The following is a 20,083-nucleotide window of genomic DNA, read 5'->3' as shown; positions in this document are numbered from 1 at the left end:
TTGGAAAACGGGACGAGAATTTACTCCCTCCATTCTTACGGCCACCCTCGCCTAAAGTTGCATTTTAAAGTTGCTAAAGATTCTGTCCCCAGAACCGTAGGACTCGAAATGCCCCGATGTGTTCCGGAACTCTGGGACGCTATCGGGAGTCCCACGTCCAACGATCTATGGAGAGTACATTATGTTTCCCTGGCATCTGTGTTCTGAAAAGCGCTACGTAAATGCGCGACAAGGACCAGAGCTGCAGACACGACGCATGATGTATCGGCAGGATTACAAAACGAGAGACATTTCACTATGAAGCACCTATTATCGATCAATGAACTGCGACACAAATATGCCACGTGTATTAAACAGTTTCCTCGATAAATGGACAGGGAGTACACAGTACTTGCGGACACACGGAAATAACTTGCGTCCTGCAGGTGTAGTTCGTGCATTGCTGAAACTTTGTGAAGGGAAAGGTCGATTGTCTCCGTAACCATACGACAAATAATGTTTAACGTTTAACGATGTATAATTACTTATAACGACGTGAGTTCACCATCGTGCAGTGCTTGCTTGGGGCAAATATTAAACATCTCGAGTAAAAGATTTAATGAATCATCCTCCGAGCGTTCCATTTTCCATCCTCGCGAGTTTCTTACCAATATGGGCCGAGTAAAATTTCCAAGGAATTAAAACAGAAGCGACACAGATGCAATCAAAGACGCAACAATCTCCGAAACAACTCGAATGCATTAACGGAGGAGATGTCGTGAAAACTTCCCAGGCGATGCAATGGTGGTTTCCTGTGAATTATTCCAGAGTCTATCACTTACTTCGTCCAACCATTATAAAGTTTCCCCTTTTCCGACTTCAGATGGAACAGAGAATTGGACGCGAGCTCAGAGACAACTTTGCTCGTGTTCCTGGAATAACCGAACACACCCTGGCTCGTGTGGGGGGGGGCGGCACAATTTTGTACAATTTATCGTTTATAGGAAGACATTTTCGAACGATGTATTACATTGTGTGGCGATGCACCAGCTTGATTCTCCATTGCCAGCAGTGTTGTGCACGTAAATGCTCATACGTAATTGCAGAACCGTTGACGTACAGATATAAATGAATGGATTCACGTTCATGCGGAATGGTAACGAAATAAATGACTCAGAAGAAGAACACTAAATACAACTAACTATATTACGAAGTGTAACTTGTACAATGAGAGTTTGACTGTTGTTGTCTCTTGGAGAGATCGTTCGGAAGTGCCATAGCGTCATCCGTTTATCCGCACGAAGCGCCGAAAAACGGACGCTTGAACTGGCCATCTGCTTGGTCCTTTAGACTTGCCGAAAAATCGCGCGGGAGAAGCAGCCGAGAACGGGCGCTTAGGTTTCCCCAAAGTCGCGGCCTAGCCGCCCGCCACGTACCCCTCTCGACGTGCTTTATAGCCCTTTACCAGGCCTGCGAAGCGGTCATCTGGTCGATAATCGACCAGTGCCGTTACAGAAAAAATCTATCCCTGAGCATCTACACGGTGTACAAGAATCTCATACATTTCCGTCACTCACTCTTCACTCATGCTTCAACAAACAGAAAGCAGAGTCAAATTTCAAATATGGTTCTGATAGATCAAATGATACCCGTGTACCACAGTCACAGTGCACTTTCATGTTAAACAATACGCGACAGAAGAACTGTATACGATAGGACGTGCAAAAGGATCGCGTGCGAACGTCACCGCTGCCGACAACATCAAAATACGAGATACCAATAAGTACTCCACCACGTTTCAATATCATTGATGATTTACTGCGACTAAGACTAATGCGTTCGTAGTTCTGTGCGCAGTAAGAGGACAACAGGATGCATCCATCCCTATCGATCTGTTATAATGCTCGAGCAGTGGTTCAGGAATCATGAAGGCTTGAATTCAGGAGTATATAAACACCTACCCACGTAATCAGCAGTGAAATCAGCTTTGAAATTGACGAGGAAATTTGGTGCATCGGACCTGTTACAAAGTTAAATAGCTACTCAGTAAAATTGGATCCGCTTCGCATAATCTATAAATTACCTCAAATCGCTAAATTCGTGGTTTCTAGCGCCATATCAAAGAAACGATGTCAAGCATCACCTCGCGTTTGTCATTGCAAGCAAGCCCCATGTGTCACGGTTCAGAGACGACTACGTGATTCCATCGTTTCTCGGTGTTTTAACATTTCCCGAGGTTACTGTCACGATCGACTATTTTTCAGGCAACTTCGAATTCAGCGGAAGGTACGCTTCTGTTCGCAGGCAGGCTTACACGGCTTGACCGGACATATCGAATTCAATGAAGGGAAGCGGAACAACTTTAAGCTGGACCTCCTCAAGCTGAAGAAGGAGGAGCTGGTGAAGGTCGGTGAGTGGAAACCCGGGTCTGGCGTTAACGTGACCGACGTGGGAGCTTTTTACGAGACATCAGCCACCAATATCACTTTGGTCGTCATGACGAGAGAGGTAATTCTCGATTTCAATCTACGTTACATTTATATAGCGAACCATTGGCTATGCAACATTCAGTGTGTGAATAATAACTCGCCGGTTTTGTGGAGCCAAAATTGAGGCACGTGTAAAGTTTCATGCCCCGAATTTCTGTGCTCATTAAACCATGTCGTCCATGAATGGGGGTTTTACCTTTCCTAGGAGAAGCCGTACGTCATGGTGAAGGAAGACAAGAATCTGACGGGGAACGCCAGGTTCGAGGGGTTCTGCATCGATCTGCTGAAGTGGATCGCCGGCCAGGTTGGCTTCCAATACGCCATCAGATTGGTGCCCGATCACATGTACGGCGTTTACGATCCGGAGACTAAGGAATGGAACGGCATCGTGCGGGAGCTCATGGAGAAGGTATGCTTTCAATCGTTGTGATCTGCTTTCGTGGAAAGCTTCCATGACATTCCTGCCAATCGAAAATTGCGTTCTTGTCGTAGGCCGATTGTTCTTTTCGATAGTTAAAATATCACAATTCAGCTGCGTATAGGATTGTCGACTGCAGACCAAATGTATATTGACGAGAGACCGTTGGATTACAAAGTCGGGCAGGGAAATTGCATATTTCCGACGGAGTAAATAATAAACTCGGGAATAAGTGGCACCGAAGGGACAGGAGGGTGGATAATTTTATATGCAAAGCAGTCCCCCGACGAGGCTGTCGCAATAAATCCATCCCCGGCAGAATTTCATTATGCATGCCCTGGTCTGCGACGAGCATCTAATTTAACGTTTTCTAACGGAGTTACAACGTATCGGATATTCTGATTCATAGACCCCGTCACGCAGATGTTGCCAGGTGACATCTGCATTGTAAAAACACGCCCACGTTATTAAATCAGGCCACGATGCGTTGGGGCAGTGACGGCTAATTTATGAGCGTCCCTTTCCTCAGCCGCGTCACTCGATCCTTGAACGATTTCGTGAATTTATGTTAACGATTGCAGGAAATGCAAAGGGTATGAAATGCATGCGATTCTACGAGTAATTTTGAGGGGCAGTTGTTGCAATCTCAAAAGCAAGCAGGGAAATTGAAAGCTAAAGATCATTCTGGTAATGGTCAATTGGAAGAAGCATTTATTTTCAAGTTTTAGTTGGAAATAACAAAGAAAAATGCTGAAATACCCTTATTAGCCATTCTATGTCATCTACCTAGACTCAGAGCTCGGTAGAAACACTGTGCAGAGAAGAGTGGTACTTCCCTCGGGAGACAAGATTAGTTTTACGATCAGGACTAGGTTAAGTGATCATTACCGGTTCGTATTGTCTAGAAAATCGAACGAGACAAGACTTTGCGAGTGGAGGAAGTTCGTTGGGTCCCTCGGATCTTCATCACAATTCCAACGGTACCCGCGCGCTGACAAAGGAGGGTAAATGTTGTCTTTCCCCCGCTGACGGAGTAATTCTCCGTTCGCGCTACGTTTCCACCCGGAAATGTAACTGTATTCGGAATGCAGATACCAAACATAACAGGTGCATTTGGAATTTTCCACGTGAGAACACCCTAACGTGATGCACCCGCCAGAGAAATTAATACGCCTGCATAATGAATAAATAAACCGGGGTAAACAAATATCAGAGGAGGAGTAATGAAAACACAGATGTATAAAGGAACCACGGCATCGGTGAAATAAATGCGAAGCGGGGAAACAGAAAAGGGGATGTTGGTGAAAAAATTGATGAAAGTAATATCATCCGTGGGGCGGCGCGGAAAATCGCAAAGGAGTGTGCGTGGATAAAATAATGAATACGAAAATAAATCCCCCACGTTTCGCCCAGTCGACACTTTTCCCCTTGTCTCATTAAATATTCTCCGTTATTTCACCCTCGTGCAGTTCGTCCTATCCTACCACCATTAGTGGAGCATCTATATATTTATGAAGCATGAGCAAACAGATGAAGTGATAATTTCCCAAGTTACAACCAACACACTTTGTCAGGACTCGTTTCCGGAGCTCGTCACTTCTGAGTGGAATGAGGACACAGTGTGCGCAAACGTGCCGCAACTGGAATGCAACGTAGAGAGAATGAAAATGGACGAAGTGCAAAATTTCTGCAAATATTCTCGCAGCCCAGCTGATACACATTCGCGGGTGAATCAATGATATTGCAGTATTATTTATGTAGGCAAAATATAAATCGAGGCTATCAATTTATATGAATAAATACGCGCGGCAGACACGGACAAAGTGGAGAGAGCGCGTATCTCTTTGCTTTGAAACTAAGTAGACGTTCGGGTAATGTAGCCGAATATGACGACCTCTCCTAATACGAGACCCCAGCTTATCTCCGCCACAGAACTCTTGAATATCATAGCGATACTATTTCTTTACTAAGAATGGTGAAAGTGATTAAGAAAGAAAATTACGATACAGAATGCTTGTTTTGCACAGGTCTTTATTCTTCAGATGTGCTACATGAACAATGGTTAATTGTCTTAGTAATCAAAATTATGATGGGCATGAGGGGTCCATGAAGACTTCGTTGGTGGGCCCACGAAGACTGCAGTAGTGAAGAAATAGATTTCACATGCCGACTTTATGAAAAAAGAAAGAAAAACTAAGTTTCAGGAAAAAACAAACTGTGTCTCATATTAGGAACCCATTTTTTTTATCTGCTTATTTGAATGACTTTTTTTTATTTTATTATAAAGAAACCGAATCTTTGTTACAGTACTTTTGAGTAGGTTGCTAAAGAATACATATTCTACTTTTAAAACGTGTATCGAATTTTAATAAAACTGTTCTTAGTCAGGGGGTTGTAATGTTTTTAAGAAAGGGGTCTCATATTCGGCTACTTTACCCTAATACAGAATGCTGGAGATGCGAAAATCTTCGACGAATCAAGGGGCAGAAACGAAATTTCATGGGAAAAGAGGGCACATCGGAGCACTCGGGGTGCAAAGTACACAGCTGGCCTCCTGCTCGCTCGCGTTTCGCGCGACTAACCGTAACGTCGACATAGATACCAGCAGTGTTCCGAAGATCAGCGGTTTATAAAAGATGCAAAGCAATCTGTCCTCCGTGAAAGGGTGGGCTGCCTTAACCCAGAAACCGGCAAAACCGTAAGCGGATCGTCCCGAAGGGGAGACGTCATTGGGGTGACCTACCGTTACGCCCTAGGTCCGCTTATAAAAAATGCATTCGCTATTTTGCAAGGCAAACATTTTCCCCGAGTCTCGCAGTGAACGCTTAGACGACCAGCCCGCCCGTTTCGATAATGATTTTCATAACACGACAAACGCCGTTGCCCCTGTCACACTTCTTGTTGCAATTATAATAGAAGAAACAGTCAAGCACGGGAAAGCTTGTCGGCGAAAGGCTGTTGGATTCGAAATTTTCGTCCAATTGCGTTCAGCAAAATAAACACGCAACGCTGATATCTTCAGATTGCCAACTGTAAACCTCCTTTTTCTTCCCACAGAGAGCAGACTTAGCTGTCGCGTCTATGACGATAAACTACGCTCGGGAGAGCGTGATAGATTTCACGAAACCGTTCATGAATCTCGGCATCGGCATTCTGTTTAAGGTAAGTTGTTGCTGTCGTTCGAGGTCTTCTTTCTCATTATTCATTAAAGATCTACGCACGATCTATTTCTTCCCCACGATCTTGCTACGGAGCCGGAGAACGCAACGATTTCGCAAGGGAACCCGTGCCCATAACGAAAACTTTCGTATATTCATCGGGAATCTCGTACCAGACTCTCCTGAACAATTCTTCCTCGCAGATTCAGTCTTCAACTGATCCACGTTTCTCTCCGAGTTGACAGAAACTCATCCATTCGGTTCGTCCAATCGAAGACCTCCGTATGCGACAATAGGACACTGAGAAGGTGAAGTGGTGAGGGATAAGTTGGATGGTACGTGGTTCTCGATGGAACCGATCTAGCGGCGTTAGAACGGCTCACGCGAAGGTACCCGGCCGATGGCAGGCGAGCGGTACGGGATCCGTTTTAATTAAAATCGTAGCGTAACGTAATTTAGGTGCCATCCAGCCAGCCAACGCGGTTGTTCTCCTTCATGAACCCACTGGCCGTGGAGATCTGGCTGTACGTGCTGGCCGCGTACATGCTGGTGAGCTTCACCCTGTTCGTAATGGCCCGGTTCAGCCCGTACGAGTGGAACAACCCTCACCCATGCCTCGCGGAGAGCGACGTCGTCGAGAACCAATTCAGCGTCAGCAACAGCTTCTGGTTCATCACTGGAACGTTCCTCAGGCAGGGCAGCGGGCTGAACCCGAAGGTACACTCACCCGGCTATACAGAGCCATCAGGATGAAAAGTCCACTCGCTCGGATCGTTCGCTACAGCCGAGAAGCTAGTAAACTCCACCGTTCCTCCAAGAATCTTTGAAATGGATAAATGGAGAGGCCCAGTGCTGGGAGAAAGAGAAATCAGAAGCTGTGACGTCTGGAAGCACCGATTATAGTCGCCGTTGTTCAAACCACTTCGTATATTCGGAACAGCCCGCGCGAAACGAAACCCGCCCCAGATCTGTTTACACCTCTAACCCAAATCGCGACGAGTCGCGCCCCGCTTTCGGCGCAGGCCCGACCAAGGGGGAAAAAATAGGGAGAAACTAAAGGATAAAGGAACTGGTATAACGGTTGAACTCGCGCCGCGTTCTGGCTCCCTATTGTGCCGCGTCTGACGGGCCGAAGAATAGCGCGGAGCCGTGATTTCAGGGGGATAAAAGATCGTCTTGCGCGGCATTCAGAGACGGCAGGAGAGCGACGCGGGCCACGGTGATACCGCTGGCTTCTGAATTATTTTGCGCGAGAAAACGGTGAATGAACAATACGGGGGAGGCAAGGAGGATCGCCCGGAGATAGCGTAACGATGCGAGAATCGATTCGCGGGCTGGGAGGGTACCGTGGATTAGACCGTAAACTGGGCTCGACGGAAAGTAGCAGATATTTGGGGGATCAGTAACGCGGAAATACGTATAATTGCTTCAGGTTTCCGGGCGAATACCGTCAAGGTTGTTCTCGTTCATGAATCCCCTGGCCGTGGAGATCTGGTTATCCATGCTGGGCGCTTACGTGATGGTCTCCGTGGCGATCTGGATAGTGGCGAGGTTCTCCCCTTACGAGTGGGTGGAGCCCACCCCATGCCCCAGCTGCAAATGTCCTCTGCAGGTAGGCTCCCGTCGAGTGGCGCGTACGGTGCTTCGTAATTGCTTCCATACGAAGATTCCGCGCCAACTAAGGGTTGTGGGGAAACTGAGGAATTACCCTTTAGTTACCCGTAACTAAACTTAACCTTACCTCATGCTGGGTCTCGACAATGTTGCTCGCGGTAATTACTAACATAATAATACAGTATCATGTTCGATACCTTGGTACCTTAATTCCAAGCCCGTAGTACACTGAATCCTCACGACTCTTGGAGGGCAGCACAGAACAGAAGGTATCGGAGAATATCTCGTGTAATTGTCCTTGAAATTTCGCACCACTTGGCGGGGGCCACGATGCAATCAGGGTGGTCACGTGAGCGCCTTGGACCCCGACAGCGACGACATCCCCCTGCCGAGAACCGTCAACGAGTTCACCCTGGCCAACAGCTTCTGGTTTACGGTCGGCACGCTTATGCAACAGGGCAGCGACCTCAACCCCAAGGTAAACGTGCCACCACAGAGTCGGCAATACAGGGCAATCGCGCGTAACTTCGCACGCGTGGAGGCTTGTTGGATTGCGGGGCAATATGTCGTGAGCATCGATTCGATCGATCCCAATGATTTCGAGCTTTCGGTCGCGACCACCTAAAAGTCAGGCGGGCCAGTTAATAAAAAACAATCCCCTGCACGCGGGACAGCCGCAGGATTATCGAGGATGAATCTCGTGTCCGACACGCAGTTCGCCGAGTACACATAAATCAGGCTCGCTGAAAGGGCGCGGTGATTGATATAAATCTCGATTAACAGCCCGGGGTTGCATGATTTAATGTCGAATGAAACGTCACGCCAGGATCGCGGAGGGAAGGAGGGGCTGGTCAACAACGGCGAGCGCCAAACTGTAAAGTAACTTATACCTACCTTGTAACGATATTATCTGCCGTAATGGGGGCTGTTTAAAACGAGCTTGCGGAATTTCTGTGCACTCGAAAAGCTCTATATACCTGCATTCTCGTTAACTGCGTGCTTAGACCGGGCTCGGGCCGGCTACGAAAAGCCTGGCTCGTTCTATTCGCCAAACAATTACCGGGACAACAGTCTTCCTCTTTGCCCCTTTTGCCCCCATCGCCGTTTTTTCCTCCCGTTGCTTTCGCGCTGGTCCTTCTTTCCGTCCGCCATTCGGTGTTTCCTTCTGCGTGTTCGAGGGAACGAGCTTTAATTGCTTTTAATCATTTGGAGGGTCACGTGCAGGAACTTGCCCTCTTTGTCTGTGATCTACGCGTAAGGTGGTGGAAATAAAGGGTAGAAAAGTCACATCTACTGATACAAGAGGTTGTCGTAGTTCTGGACACTCTGCGACGCCAGTTTCAACTATTGATCTTTACCGCATAATGTTTCTCCTTATCGAAAATTGAAAATCGTGACTGTAAAAGGCAGGGAGACGACATCCAACAAGCTTCCTTGTTTCATGAAGAAAAAGACGAAGTATGAACGGAGGAAATGTTTCAAGCACCATATGAGTACATCGTGGCACTCCTACGACAAAGACGATAGCATGATGCGTGTTAAAATTCGTATGTTAGCCAGTGGAAAATTTAGTTTGCTGGCGAAACTTTCCAATTTCGTTGCACCAGTTAACGCGATAGACATCCTCGAGAGAAACGGTACAATTAACGCATTGAGAGGACGCATGTCACCCCTGCATGCACATAGCAGCCAAGCACCTTATATTTAGTTAACCGCATTTTCATTGCGTCGGTTCGTCTACCGTTTTTCTTCCGCCACGTCATTCAAACTTGTACCGCGTTTCAATTAGAACTATACCCAAATTTTCATTTCCCTTCGTTACGTCACTTCGTTATTCGATAAAGAATATTGGTAGTTCCTAACGTTTCATGCATGAAGACTGTTTTCTGTCGATCGAGAGTTACATAATGTTCACACCGCAAAGCAAGAGAACGCGCACAGAACCCGTGGATAATCGCGTGAGCAAAGAACGTCCACTTTCGACTACCTTCAGACAAGGTGCTTCGTGTAATTGAGTGCTCTATGATGTTTAAAGTGAAAACGAAGTACTCCGCCGGAGTACTTCGTTTCCTAGTTACTGTTCCTTCCAACTGGCTGCTACACACAACCTACTCGCCTCAGCGAACACAATTATTCTCCTCGTGCAATTACCAAGTTGCTAATGTGACGCGACATGAGAAAGAACTAACGATACTTCTGATCACTGATTTGCTAATTCGTGACTCCAGCATCCGAAGCCTTGACTTTTCATTGACTAAGTGGCTGCCCCGACTATCTGATCTATGCATGCCGCAGACAAATTCCATTCCCCGAGTTTAATATTCAAAGTAGCTGGAGACGACGTTCAATATAGCTTAAATTGGTTTACAACGAGACAAGGGAGCACCTGTACAACATATGGTGCTAGCCGGCTCTGGTGGCATGTATGTACATGCGGGGTTGTCGTTGCGACTCTGCGAAAATCGCGAGAAGTCTACGTGATCTCGGAGCCTCGTGGTTCCGCGTAGCAACGAGCTCGCGAAGATACCAAAGCTCTCCGCTAAAATCTTGGACGAACGAATGTATATGCAATTATATGTCTTGCAGCGTAGGAATCCTGTGTATCACGTGCGCGCAGAATTCACCCCGAAACTTCATTATCTCATATCGCCAGCAGTGCACGCGACGGAGCCGGAAAGAATGAATGATCTAGCAAGGACTTACGCGCAGAGGATACTCGGTGACACTGCTGGTGATATGAATAAATATCAGCCCCCGTCCAGGAGGCAAGCAATTCCTTTCTCTGCCACGGTTGATGGAGTGAAACGAGCTCTTCCCATTCTATTTCCGACATTTTTCTAAAAACGACCCGGCCACCTCTGTCTTCCGCGCCTTCTGCTCACGATTTCGCGCCACCTGTACCGAGGGAGCGCGTTCTTAGCTCTCGTGTCCGATTTGGAGGACGATCGAACGTAATTTCTCAGCGAGGTACTCGATTGGCGTTTCGCGCGGCGTCCTTTGTGCGACCAAGAGACTGGCGGAGAACAGGCACGGATGGACTTATGCGGAATTGTCTTGCGCTCTGTAATCGCTTCCGCGATCGACGAGCCGCCGTTAATGGCCCGAAGTATGCCATTAGCGGCCTCCCCGGGCATAAATGAGACCGCATATTGCATTCCTTCGATGATAGAACGGAATGTAGCGTCGACGAGTGCCTCAAGGTCTTAAATCTCCTCGGCATCGGCGCTCCCTCGGCGCGGTTTCGATTGATCGTTGGAGGCTCTTTAAGGGCTTCCGGCTGTGCGGGGTGGAGCGGGGGAGGGGGCGAAATTGAAGCAATACTTGGGTTAGATTGCCTGGCGAGCGCCGTGCCAACTGTTTACGGGGCTCCGGCAAGTCAAAGGAGCTGAAGTCATCCAAACGCGTCGGCCTGTCATAAAAATTCATCAAAGTGAACGTCTAGTTTTTCCCTGTTTCGTTTCCGCGCCGTTCGAATGCACGGTGTACAATGGTACCGCCAAAGGATTGCAATGCCGGTGGAATGGAGAGAGCCTCGTAGAGCCAGCAGAAAGGAATTGCCAGCAGGCTTGCCTTCTTGTAAGTAAGGAGAGTATCGATCGTCGTTATCAGGCAACTAGCACCAGAATAGTGGGCGGGATCTGGTGGTTCTTCACGTTGATCATCATCTCCTCTTATACCGCCAACCTGGCCGCCTTCTTGACAGTGGAGAGAATGATAACGCCAATCGAGAACGCTGCCGACCTTGCGGAACAAACGGAGATCTCCTACGGCACCCTGGAGGGAGGAAGCACGATGACGTTTTTCAGAGTGAGTACTAGAAATTAACGTGGCGACTGCGGGGATGGTACTGGTAGTTGTACCTGCAGTCCTATCGCGTAAACATAAGACACGGCCCGATAGTACTGGGTATCAAGCCTCCAAGAGTAATAGCAACAATCAAGTACCAACTCGAAACGAAAATTGCATAGTACGAGAGGTGATAATATCAAATGGAACGAAAGCTGCCTGGCAATTTGCATCCTTTATCTGTGATCGCCAGGAATGAATCGCGTTACCCAAACCACGGCGGAAAAGCACCGCCAATTACGCGACGTCGCGTCGCTTGTAACGCGACGTTTAATATTTCACAGGTCGTTGAAAGCGCCGACGGTAGGGACGCTTCCCTAGCGATATTTTTCCCTCGAATGAACCGCGCGATAATGTTTATGCCAAATTGCCGCGCTTTTCATAAATATTCGCCGCGAGTGTCTTAGCGAACATTTTAGCGAGAGCGACGGGAATGGCTCGCGACTCATCCCCCGGGGATATTGAAACCATAAACTTACCGGTTGTAATCGCTCGGTGAACTAATTTGACTAATTATTCGGCGGGACGCGGGCAGCAATTCTGGCGTGACGCACGGCGGGAAATCAGGAGATGCATTCGGAGAGCGCGTTGCTAAATTTCCGCCTTTTAGCTGGGGAACTCTTAACGTTATTAAATTCGAAACGCCATTTCGCCGAGCGCACCTACCGCTAATTACGTTATATAGGCTGGTCTGTCACGTGATTCGTGTTTAGCGCAAGTATTATGTTTGGAACGAGTATTGAATTGTCACTAGATTATATTTAGAAGAAGGAAAAAGGATCGTCGGAAGATTCTCTAAAATAGGCGCATATCGAGGAAGGAATTTACTCACCCTAGGAATTAGTCTTATGAAATGATGACGAAACATCTCGCTGTCCTCTACCAGGGACAGAGGGTTCCCAGGAATCATTCAGCGGTCAATATTCGATTGATCGGTCGATTATTCCGTCGGTTTGTTCTCTGTTGAAATAATAGGATTCGAAAATCGGTATCTACCAGAAGATGTGGCGGTTCATGGAGTCCAAGTCACCGGCGGTGTTCGTCAAGAGCTACGAGGATGGGGTGAAGAGGGTGCTGGAGGGTGATTATGCCTTCTTGATGGAATCTACTATGCTCGATTATGCGGTGCAACGGGATTGCAATCTCACGCAAATCGGCGGTCTGTTGGACAGCAAAGGCTACGGAATTGCCACACCAAAAGGTAATACTGTACAATAATCGATGGAGAGCTGACTGACGGTCCGCGATGAATAATGGATGTACATCGAATTAATCGCATTGGAATTAACTGAATGCTCAAAGTTGGCTCGCAAGGCCATACACGCTAGCTGGTATTAAAAAAAAACACTGAAACAGTTTCCAACTGCACAGATACATATGCGTAACTGTTAGGACGAGTGTTTGCGTCTGACCACCGCTTGCTAATGTTTACTGTTCGGTGCCTGCGCGCGTTTACTTATCATCCCAAGCTGTTTGGAGAACAGTTTATTGTTATTAACGTCCACTTTCAAGTCCAATAAAAGTATATTTGAACGCGCAGAGTTGAGTCGTTTCTATACAGAAAAGTGCGGCGCAAAGTAAAAGTGTAAACACCGTTTGTTTTCAATTTTCCTGGAAAGTTGCACGGTGAAATACGTTTCTGCAATGTGGTACTGAGCTGCTCAACAACTGTTCGCGGAAAACATCGTAAAGTAGCCAGATTTGTGGCCCGTGCACTCGTGCCGCGCGTGTCGCTCGCCCCCAGGACGGAAAGAAGCGTAAAACGCCGGCGGTTTTAACATAAATTCGGCGAACTTCAGCTGTTCGCTCGGCGGGGCGAGGTAGGGACGCCTTAATTAACGACTTGAAACACACCGCGGGATGCTTCAGATCCGTGCAACTTCGCTTTCGCGATGGAAAAAGCGCGAAGTGTCGTGTGTAACGTCCTCCTGCTCGCAAAGACCCGACAGTTTCCTTAATTGGGGCAAGTTTTCCACATTTTTGATCATTTTTGTCAGCGTCGTCTTGCTCCAGCTTAATAACGAATCGCTGGCAGTGTGCTACAATTACGTTTAGGCGCGTTAAGAATTCACGGGAGCTCCTCGCCGACTTTCTCGAAGGAAACGCGGCACTCACTGAGACGCTTACAGCCCTTAGGGAAAGATTCGAAAGACCGAGTCCTCGTTTTTTTTTCTCTCAACGGTCTATCTTTCCCGTTTCTTTGTTGCCGCGAAAAGGGAACGAGGGGGCGAGCAATCTCGGCCCCGTATCAAAGCGAAATCACGGGAGATCCTTGACCGACCAGCCTAACGAAGCCGTTTTATATGCAGGCTCGCCCTGGAGGGACAAAATATCTCTGGCGATTCTCGAGCTGCAGGAGAAGGGAGTGATACAGATCCTGTATGATAAATGGTGGAAGAACACCGGTGACGTGTGCAACAGGGACGAGAAGAGCAAGGAGAGCAAAGCCAACGCTCTCGGAGTCGAAAATATCGGTGAGCTCGCGAAATTAAATTTCTCCACAGGGTTGGGTCAACGGCAGGTTAAGGGGCGGAAACGAAACGCTGGGGCGAATTTACCGCCGGCGAGGAAAAGGGGTAACTTTATCCGACGTCGCTTAGAGCCGCTACTCGCGCGAAGGGTTGAATTTTTTATTCGAACTTATCAGCGGTTTCGCTTGAGGAACAGCCCAGAGGTTCCTTCCACGTTTTTTTTTTCTTTCTCTAATTCAGGAGCTGGTGAGAGCACGTAATCGTGAGAGATACTGCGGGCTGGTCGGGAAAATTCATTAGTGTAGCGCATAGTCAAGCCGGCTTGGAATTTTAACGGCTGACGCTGGAAACATAATATTTTATCCTGCCCCCAGGAACAAAGTGTTTATTGAACAATCTGGAAATAATGAGATCCAAGCGTGATATTTAGCTGGAATTTTTGGTGAGCAAAGCTGAGTGTATCAGGTAATTCTCGCGAGCACAGAGATGCTTATGATGTCATAACGGCATTTGATCGTAATTAAAGCAATAATTAGGATAACGTGGATTTAATTGAAAACGTCTATCAAGGTGATTGAGTATCTTTTATCTGACCCCTCATAATTAAGCTACCCTAGAATTTTCGTAGTATAATGAATTCAGCGTGGATACCGAATACGCTCGTGGAACGTAGGCAATGAAATCCCGTGCAACGTGTAACGAAATCCATTTGGGAGCTTTGGAGCAGTGTCGAGTTACATAATCAACCACAGATGAATTTCACTTTGTTACAGGGTTGCGCAACAAACCGTCCCCTCCAAGGGTGAAAGGTTCGAACGAGATTAATGGAAATTCATTAAATTATCACGATACCCTTACGTACTTGTAAAGGAACCCGAAACTGTGCGCACGAATATAGTTCATTACCCTAACATCTCACTCAATAAGCGTTCGTTGCAAAGAGAAGGGTCGGGAATGGTGTGAAAGAGAAACGGGGAAGCTTTCAGGCGCAGAGAAATCTCGCGGAAAGTCCTCGAGAAATTTTTCTTCCGAGTCTTCGGGACTCGGCCCGGATTTTATGGAAGTCACAACAAGTTCTCCCTTTCTGTCTTCCCCCACCCTGCGACTTGTATCCCCCGGTTCCTCTTTCTCCGCGCGGAGAATCCCTGGCAATTCTTTCTCCCTTTTTTTTTCTCGCCCTCCATCCCACTGGCTAGCCTGTAACTTAGGTAAGTGCCCACTTTGCCGGCAGCGCGAATGTACTCGGCCGAGACAGGAAGAAGGACGAACGGCCCTCGGGTGGCTCGTGAAATTTCAGTTCGGCTCGCTAATCGCCTTTTCACCGTCGACGTGTCGATTATTTGCGAGGAGGGAGAAAGGAACGTGCTCCCACTCGACGCTTCTCCCCGGCAAGTCGGAATAAATCGAACACTCCCTGCAATTTCGTGCCCCGAAAGGCTCCACAAATTTCGCCCCAACTTTCTTGCGTTTCCGTTCGATTCGAACACTTCTGGTCCCTTGTTTCTTTCGCGGACAGGGAGATTTAAAGGGCAGCGAGGATACTTACCGCGTTGACTCGATGCCAAACGGATGGCCGTCTTGAATTCGGGGAAAGAGCACGCTGTCGCGTCAAATTGGGGGTGTCGTTTTGCTTCGGGCTCCTCTGTTGCCGCGTGGAAACCGTGGTACCCGCGACAGCATCTCGCGGAAGTTGTCTTTCAAGCCGAAACTCAAGGATGTCGCGGCACAGAAACAAAGTCAGAACTTTCCCGCCGTGAAACGCGAATCGTCCCCATAGGCGCGCGGTAGTTGCACGCCGCGCGACGTTCTTCCTCGCCTTGCCGCGGAATTAGCGTGGACTAGGGGTGAAATAGACCGGCGTCCATGCGAGAAACTTTGTTCCTTCCGGAGACACGCCTTGGACGTCGCTTAAATCACGACGTCAGCGCAGTTATGCAAATCCGGCCGGTGCAATGAGCCCTGTTCCGCGCCTCACCTGGCCCTTGCGAAGGATCCTGGCCGGAGCACGCGTTCCGTTTAGCATACAGATGAAGTTACACCATCGGCATTGGGTAGAATTATTTTAAAACGCCGCCGTTTCCGTGCACCGGACGGTCTGTGACGTTTGTCATGGTCTCGGTGCCATTTCTGGCGAGCTAGCTACCCCCTCGGAGCTGGGGAATCTTCTGGGGATAGCCAGAGGTATTCTTCGTGACGGATGAAGGAAAATATCCACGAATGCTGATGCAGGCAGTAGGGAAAGATGTATATACAAGGTCTTAAGTCTTGAGGTGAATATTGCCGTCGCGGGAAACTCGGACGGAGTAATTTCTCGCGAATAAGTCAGTAGGGGATAATAGAAAACATGTTTTCGTGTAGAGCTACTCTTTGATGCAATGCCAGTAGCGGTAGCTAAGTCAAACAGCAACATTTCAGTGTATACACCAGTTGAACTGCACTCGACAAAGCGGAACGAAAAAATCCGCTATTCGGGGCCGAAGCAAACACGAAGTTAGCTCTACTGAAAGGTAAGCAGACGTGTAAGGGGGGTAGAGCTCGAGGCGTATACGGAGCTCGGAAAAAGTTTTAGCGAAGCGTCGAGCCTACAAACGATGCCGAACTTCGCTGATCACGTTTCGCGAGCGGGGAAATGAGAACTGGGGCGGACCCAAGCTGCAGGTTTCGGCTGCGCGAATATCGAGAGCCTTTGGGGAAAGGAAGCTCGCCGGCGATTCGATGAAATTATCATCGGCGCGATACTATTAGGAAGATGGAGAACTGGGGCTGGCCTTCGATTCACTTCTTCGCGAGCAATTATTCTCGTCTATCCCGTTTCAAGCCACGAGCGAACTCGTAATAATCGAAAAACTTCCCTGTTGCCTCATCCCCCCGTTTAATTGAAGGCCGATGAATCCTCGAGGCCTTTGATCGAGTGACTTCCTCCGAGCATCGCGAGCTCTTCGCGCTGATTTTGCGCGATCTATCTCGCGGTAGAGAAGTTTCTTTCCTCGACGCCCGTCAATCCTCTTCTTCGGGGCGAACTTTCCAGCTGGAGGAGAACGAAACGACAGACTCCGGACGGGGTAGGGAAAGGCTCCGAGGCGGATAGACGCAAACAAGCGTAAACGGCGACGGAAGAGTATAGGCGAGAAGCTAGACGGATGGATAGATATAAATGGACAAACAGACGGACGGAGAAGAGAGGACAGGGGCGGGGAAAGGGTTAGACGGTGGAAGGACAGATTCAGGGAACAGTCCTTGGTGGCAGCTACATTAACTCCGGAGCGGCGCGACATCAGAAAAGAAAACGGAGACAGCCTGGGGCTGTAAAATAATGAGCTTCCGGTTTTCTCGTTGCAGGTGGTGTCTTTGTCGTGCTGCTCTGCGGCCTGGCGCTAGCGATCCTGGTGGCGATCCTCGAGTTCTGTTGGAACTCCAAGAAGAACACCCAATCGGAGAGGGTAAGCGGGCGAAGCACCGAGATAATTCCGTACAATTTCGTGCTTCGCGTGTCACGTGCTGCATGAGTGTACTCTTTCTCCTCCGTAGCGTGAGGGGCCGTTTCTCCCGCGGGCTCGTTCGCATCTTTTTATCAATATTTCTTCCGGCAACACTTTCAGAATCCAATTTCCGAATTTATTAACAGTTTCAAACAAAATTTAATTACCACTTTTCTCAGACAGAAGAGCAAAGTTGGAAAACGCTCCATCTCTGCCCGATTCCGTTTTCCCGACTAATCGTTGACCTATACTACTTGTCTGACCAGACCTCGGCACAGTCTGACCACGCACGCCTTCCTTCCACTTGCCGGACCGCGCACTGGCCATTCCTACTACATACTGCAATTAAATGCAGCCCTACCCCACTTGTTAATAATATCATCTTCAAACTAATGGCACGAGAGTGCAGCCGATGCCCGCGAACGAAATGGCCGTGCACGCTGGAGGGTATCGCATGGTATCGAGCTCGTACCGCGATCGTCTTGTGTATGTATCATTTATTGGTATTGTTGTGCCTGCTGTGCCTGGTCTCCGTCCACGCCTCGATGGGACGATGCGAAACGCCACACACTTGGATCGGCTGTGCGCGGTGTTCGGCAGTCCTTATGCGCCGAGATGGCCTCGGAATTGCGGTTCGCGGTTCGCTGTGGCTCGCGACAAAGGCCAGCGGCAAAAGCGCGCAATTCCGACGCCGCGGTGCCCTGCGGCCGTTGCAGCCCGCGAGCCAGCAGAAGGAGAAGGCGGTATTGTTCTACTGGCCACGAGGAGACTACCTACATACCGAGCATCGAGATACCGCGGTTAAATGGTGTAAGTCCTGTCCCTCACGACGGGCTCGCGACCACTCTCGATGGCGCCTCTTCTGGGACCTACGGGTGCGCGCGGCTTCTTTCTTACTTCGGGAGACAGTGGCGGTACCGCGATTGCCCTGCTATCTTGGGCCAACTACGTCTGAACACACCCTCGAGAGCACTATGGAAATTCCCACTTTTGGAATCGCGAGCACTTTCGCGAACGGCAAACTCTTTCTTCTTCCTTTGTCTCGCGCTGCAGCCTGACTCTTAGTCGGTAGACTCGATGGATCCTATCTTTATTATCTTGAAGATAGAAAATGAATCAAGCAAGGTCCTGCAAGAAAAGCCATCGTTGGTCGCGGAGCTGTGCCGACTTCACGTTAATGGAATCTCTAGAAAGTTAATGTTCGAGTGAATTCGCGGAAGTTACTCTTTGCGAACGGCCTCTCTACGAAGTCGATGTAGCAGCGTTAATGTTGGAACGTTCAATTATCGTGATCGAGGCACAGGCTCCACGCAGCCCAACAACAATCTGCGCGTTTCCTTCATCAGCACCGAAACGCGAGTACGGAAGGGAAGAGAATAGGAACCACCGTCGAATGACGAGAGGAAAGGGAGTATCGCAAATTGGAGATGCCTTGCGCGCAAAAATTATCTCTTCACTGTCTTTATTTGTACTTTGTATCTCAGTCTCTTCGTGTGTCTCTGATACCATTTCGTTCCTAACTAGATTGGACGCTGTTGCTACGTTACACGTTGATAAAAACTTTCCTTTTTTTTTTTTACTTTCTGTTCGTATTGTACAAAGAAACGAACACGTATACGTATGTGTGTCCTGCATTTTGGCACGGTCCAGTATCTTGCTACTAGCGAATCGACCGCTCTGTGCGTTTAATCACGATTGGCGCAGAGTGCAGTCACACACGCTTACATTCGCAGTACCCGACACAAACACGCAGACACAGCAGTCAGTATATTATACACGGACGTATTCGATTGCATGCCTCGAATTGTTGTTGAACAATCGTAATACGATTCCTCCCACGACGTCGCAGCAAATTCGTCGTCGCCGTGACGGACACCTCGGGTGGTGTTCATTGCTGGCCTCGTTGGGATCGATCGTACTCGAAGGAGCCCACCTAAACTAGCACCAGGACTCAGAAAAATATACACAGTCTTTCTAAGCTCGAAATAAAAAGCAAACGGGCGTACTTTAGAGCGCGAACTTAGTCGAGCAAGTTCCAATAAAAATATATCGGCAAACTTCTCATTTCTCAGATTCAGATCAAGTTTTCATGCTCTTTACATAATTCCCTAGCCTTGCAGCTCTGAAATAAGCCTGTTGGAGTACATTTCGCGCATATAGGGTCCTCCAAGGGACAGGCCAACCGAAAAGGACTTCTACTTTCGATATTCTCTTACGACTCCGACACGATATCGCGGCGTAAAGTAACCCATAACATTTGATTCTATCGGGTCGTAGGGGTGGCTACTTGTCGTTACACCCCCCGCAAATATCGGCTCTGTCGGTTACGTAGCGAGAGAATAGAGTGTTCGTTAAACAAGGCTGGAAAAGCAAGCGCTGTCGACCCGAAACGACTCGCCTATCGTCGAAACTCGCGTGAATGGTGCTTCTGATTGTGGCGGAAGTGATTCTTCCAGGCTGCGTCACATTTCCGTGCCGTGTTCCCCTATAGCGATCCTCCAGATCCTGGAAAATTCCTAGCTGCATGGTCAGGATTGTGAAAGAAAAGGATCGGCTCGCTTCGATACCCTTTCTGAGCCAGATCCTCATCCATATTCAATCGCCGCGCAATATCATCTCTTGGATAGAG

The 20,083-nt window shown here is 48.4% G+C and overlaps 1 protein-coding gene across 6 annotated transcripts in view; it reads left to right on the top strand.

Moving 5' to 3' along the window:
- LOC143371105 (glutamate receptor ionotropic, kainate 2) overlaps window positions 1-20,083 on the top strand; it is a 115,195-nt gene that overhangs the window by 89,199 nt on the left and 5,913 nt on the right. For 2 of the 6 annotated variants that reach the window (XM_076815971.1, XM_076815972.1), the window contains exons 9-17: window positions 2,284-2,487; window positions 2,674-2,877; window positions 5,944-6,048; window positions 6,504-6,761; window positions 11,268-11,465; window positions 12,480-12,705; window positions 13,814-13,978; window positions 17,315-17,415; window positions 18,055-18,262. In XM_076815971.1, coding sequence (XP_076672086.1) covers window positions 2,284-2,487; window positions 2,674-2,877; window positions 5,944-6,048; window positions 6,504-6,761; window positions 11,268-11,465; window positions 12,480-12,705; window positions 13,814-13,978; window positions 17,315-17,415; window positions 18,055-18,262 — 1,669 coding nt within the window. Of the gene's footprint in view, window positions 1-2,283; window positions 2,488-2,673; window positions 2,878-5,943; window positions 6,049-6,503; window positions 6,762-11,267; window positions 11,466-12,479; window positions 12,706-13,813; window positions 13,979-17,314; window positions 17,416-18,054; window positions 18,265-20,083 lie in introns of all 6 variants that reach the window. The other 4 variants (XM_076815975.1, XM_076815974.1, XM_076815977.1 and 1 more) reach the window with 2 other exon arrangements.

Source organism: Andrena cerasifolii, chromosome 7 (genome assembly GCF_050908995.1).
Source record: "Andrena cerasifolii isolate SP2316 chromosome 7, iyAndCera1_principal, whole genome shotgun sequence".
Taxonomy (NCBI): domain Eukaryota; kingdom Metazoa; phylum Arthropoda; class Insecta; order Hymenoptera; family Andrenidae; genus Andrena; species Andrena cerasifolii.
The sequence above is the reverse complement of the archived record's forward strand: the minus strand, read 5'-3'. Positions and strand labels throughout refer to the sequence as shown.